This window comes from Palaemon carinicauda, chromosome 30 (genome assembly GCF_036898095.1).
Source record: "Palaemon carinicauda isolate YSFRI2023 chromosome 30, ASM3689809v2, whole genome shotgun sequence".
Classification (NCBI taxonomy): Eukaryota; Metazoa; Arthropoda; class Malacostraca; order Decapoda; family Palaemonidae; genus Palaemon; species Palaemon carinicauda.
The window spans coordinates 37,071,900-37,074,331 of record NC_090754.1 but is presented as its reverse complement, the minus strand read 5'-3'; the positions used below and the strand labels follow the sequence as shown (position 1 = coordinate 37,074,331).

At 34.3% G+C, this 2,432-nt stretch overlaps 1 protein-coding gene across 1 annotated transcript; it reads right to left on the bottom strand.

Moving 5' to 3' along the window:
- On the bottom strand, positions 1 to 1,880 carry LOC137623712 (pro-resilin-like). Its single transcript, XM_068354536.1, has 3 exons — positions 1,846 to 1,880; positions 999 to 1,076; positions 1 to 383 (listed from the first exon to the last, which is right to left on the bottom strand). Exons 1-3 carry the CDS (start codon positions 1,855 to 1,857, stop codon positions 66 to 68), a joined length of 408 nt encoding a protein of 135 aa, XP_068210637.1. The 5' UTR covers positions 1,858 to 1,880; the 3' UTR covers positions 1 to 65.
- Positions 1,881 to 2,432: the final 552 nt, after the last annotated feature.

The following is a 2,432-nucleotide window of genomic DNA, read 5'->3' as shown; positions in this document are numbered from 1 at the left end:
TTTGAAGTCGAGGATATCAGATTTCTAGATAATGAAATCTATTTCAGCCAAAGTAATGTCTACATCTATTTCGATTCGTTGGAGTCAGGAGCATAGTAAGACCTCCTGGGAGCCTCACGGGATTCAGCGGATTCGGAGGAGGGGAATTGAGCCTCACCGGAGTAGGTGACGTCAGCGATGTATCCATCGTCACCGTCAACGTGGAAGGATACCTTCTGGAGGCGACCGTCGGGAAGCTGGACGAAGTAGGATCCTTGAGTGTCGTCTCCATCACGGGCTTCCTGGTGTCCGAATTCGTTGCTGGAGGAGTCGTCGTTGACAGCCCAGTTGAAGTTGTACTTGACTTCGCCGGACTCGTAGGATTCCTCGGATTCTGACGAGCCCTGGAAGAAGAATTCAGGTTAGTAAGAAATCCATGGCGATAGACAGTACAAGATAACGGATCATTGCTCTCCGGTAGTAGCTTTTGACTTTAATTCATATATCTGACATCTCCTTGTCTCTGTCCCTGTCTCTCTCATTATATACTGTATATATATATATATATATATATATACACACACAAACACACACACACACACACACATATATATATATATATATATATATATATATATATATATATATATATATATATACTGTATATATATGTATATATATATATATATATATATATATATATATATATATATATATATATATATATATTTACATATATGTGTATGCATGTGTGTATGTATGTGAAAATGTGTGGGTGTACTTATTTCTCTTTGTTTGACTTTTATGTGGTTAACAGTACTACTAATATTATTCTTGATCAGAGGAGCCACGTCCTATGGAATGGATTTGTTTTCAACAGAGATTACAATAAATTCATTTGCTGGAATTAAATGTTTGCCTAAAAAGTAAACAAATATGGATATAAAAGGAATTCTTACATTATGTATATTAGGTGTGCTGTATAATTTTTATATGTATCATACCATCTAGCTACTTACTCTGGGGGCAGAATATGAGTAGGTTTCCCTGCTGTCGGCAGCAACGAGGGCAGCCAAGCCCAAAACAACTAAAAGGACCTTTGAATATAAAAGAGGAAAGGATTATAGAAACATAGTTTACTGAGGTTTAAAAAAGTTATGCCACAGCAATATCTTAAAATTATAAAATGAGAATCTCTTTTAAAATTCCTCAGATAAGATGCACAGTTAAAATATTTGCATTAAAAACAGTAAATGGCCGTTTTAAAAACGGATATATTGACGTAAAGGAGTGTTATTACGGTTACCAAAGTAGGGTGAAATTATGGTCGCCTGTATTTTACTGAAATACGGCTGAGAACAGTACATTTTAACGAAGAAACTCCGATTAAAATTACGGTTGTTATAACAGTGTGGGAGACCAGTAGGTAAACGACACTCTAAAATGACACATGATCAAACTGTGTTTCTGCTGAATTAAAAATAAGGTGGAATGTAATAAGAAAATGTATTTGATCTTGAACCGTTAAAGTAAATAATGAATATCTAGAAAAAAAAATACTTTCTTAAAGTTTCAAACAAATGTATGTTTAGTTGTTAGAAAAATAAAGAAATATTTTGAAGCTATACTCCCTTTAGGTTGAAAATGAAAAATATACGTATATATTCTATAAAAATACAATTCTTTTAAGTAGAAAATGCAAGTAAAAAGGAAGTATTAAAAATATGTTTCACTACAAAAAGCATAAAGAAAACAACACAAAAAAAAGTACTTATTTCAAGGAGAAAATGAAAGTGAAGAAGTGAAAAAATGAAAAACTTTAAAAAATAAAAAAAAAAAGGTGCAAATGTGAACCGTTAGAAATACCTTAGAATGCATGCTGGTTCTCTGGAAGAGTCTGATGTTCTCTCACACCAGACATCTCAATATATACCATCAAGCCCTTGCCACAGGAAGAGGAGGAGTAAAAGGAGTAGGAGGAGGAGGAGAAGGAGGAGGAGGAGGAGGAGGAACTGTACCTCAACCTCGAGGGGCTTTTCATCCACGATTTCCATCGGTTTCGTGTGCCACCTTCGATTGGGCAAGCGCCATACACATATATTAGCCATGATTAAGGTCCCTCTTACGCTAGCTACTTTCGAAAGGGATGACCTTCCTGAGTGCTTGGTAAGATAATTTCTAAGTCTGTTGAGTAAAACATGAATTCGGAGATAGTCTTCAGTTTAGTTGAGTGAATCGTATTTAGAAACAATAAAAAAGAGATTATTTTCATTCTAAGTCGGTTGAGCAAAACGTGAAACTAGGGGTGATCTTCAAGTTAGTGAAGTGAATCGTATTTAAAAAAAAAAAAAGAAAAAAAACATGCAGATGTTAATTATAAATAATTTTGAGTAAAACAAAAAATCAGGTATAGTCTTCAAGTTAGTGGAATAAATCTTATTTAGAAACAATAA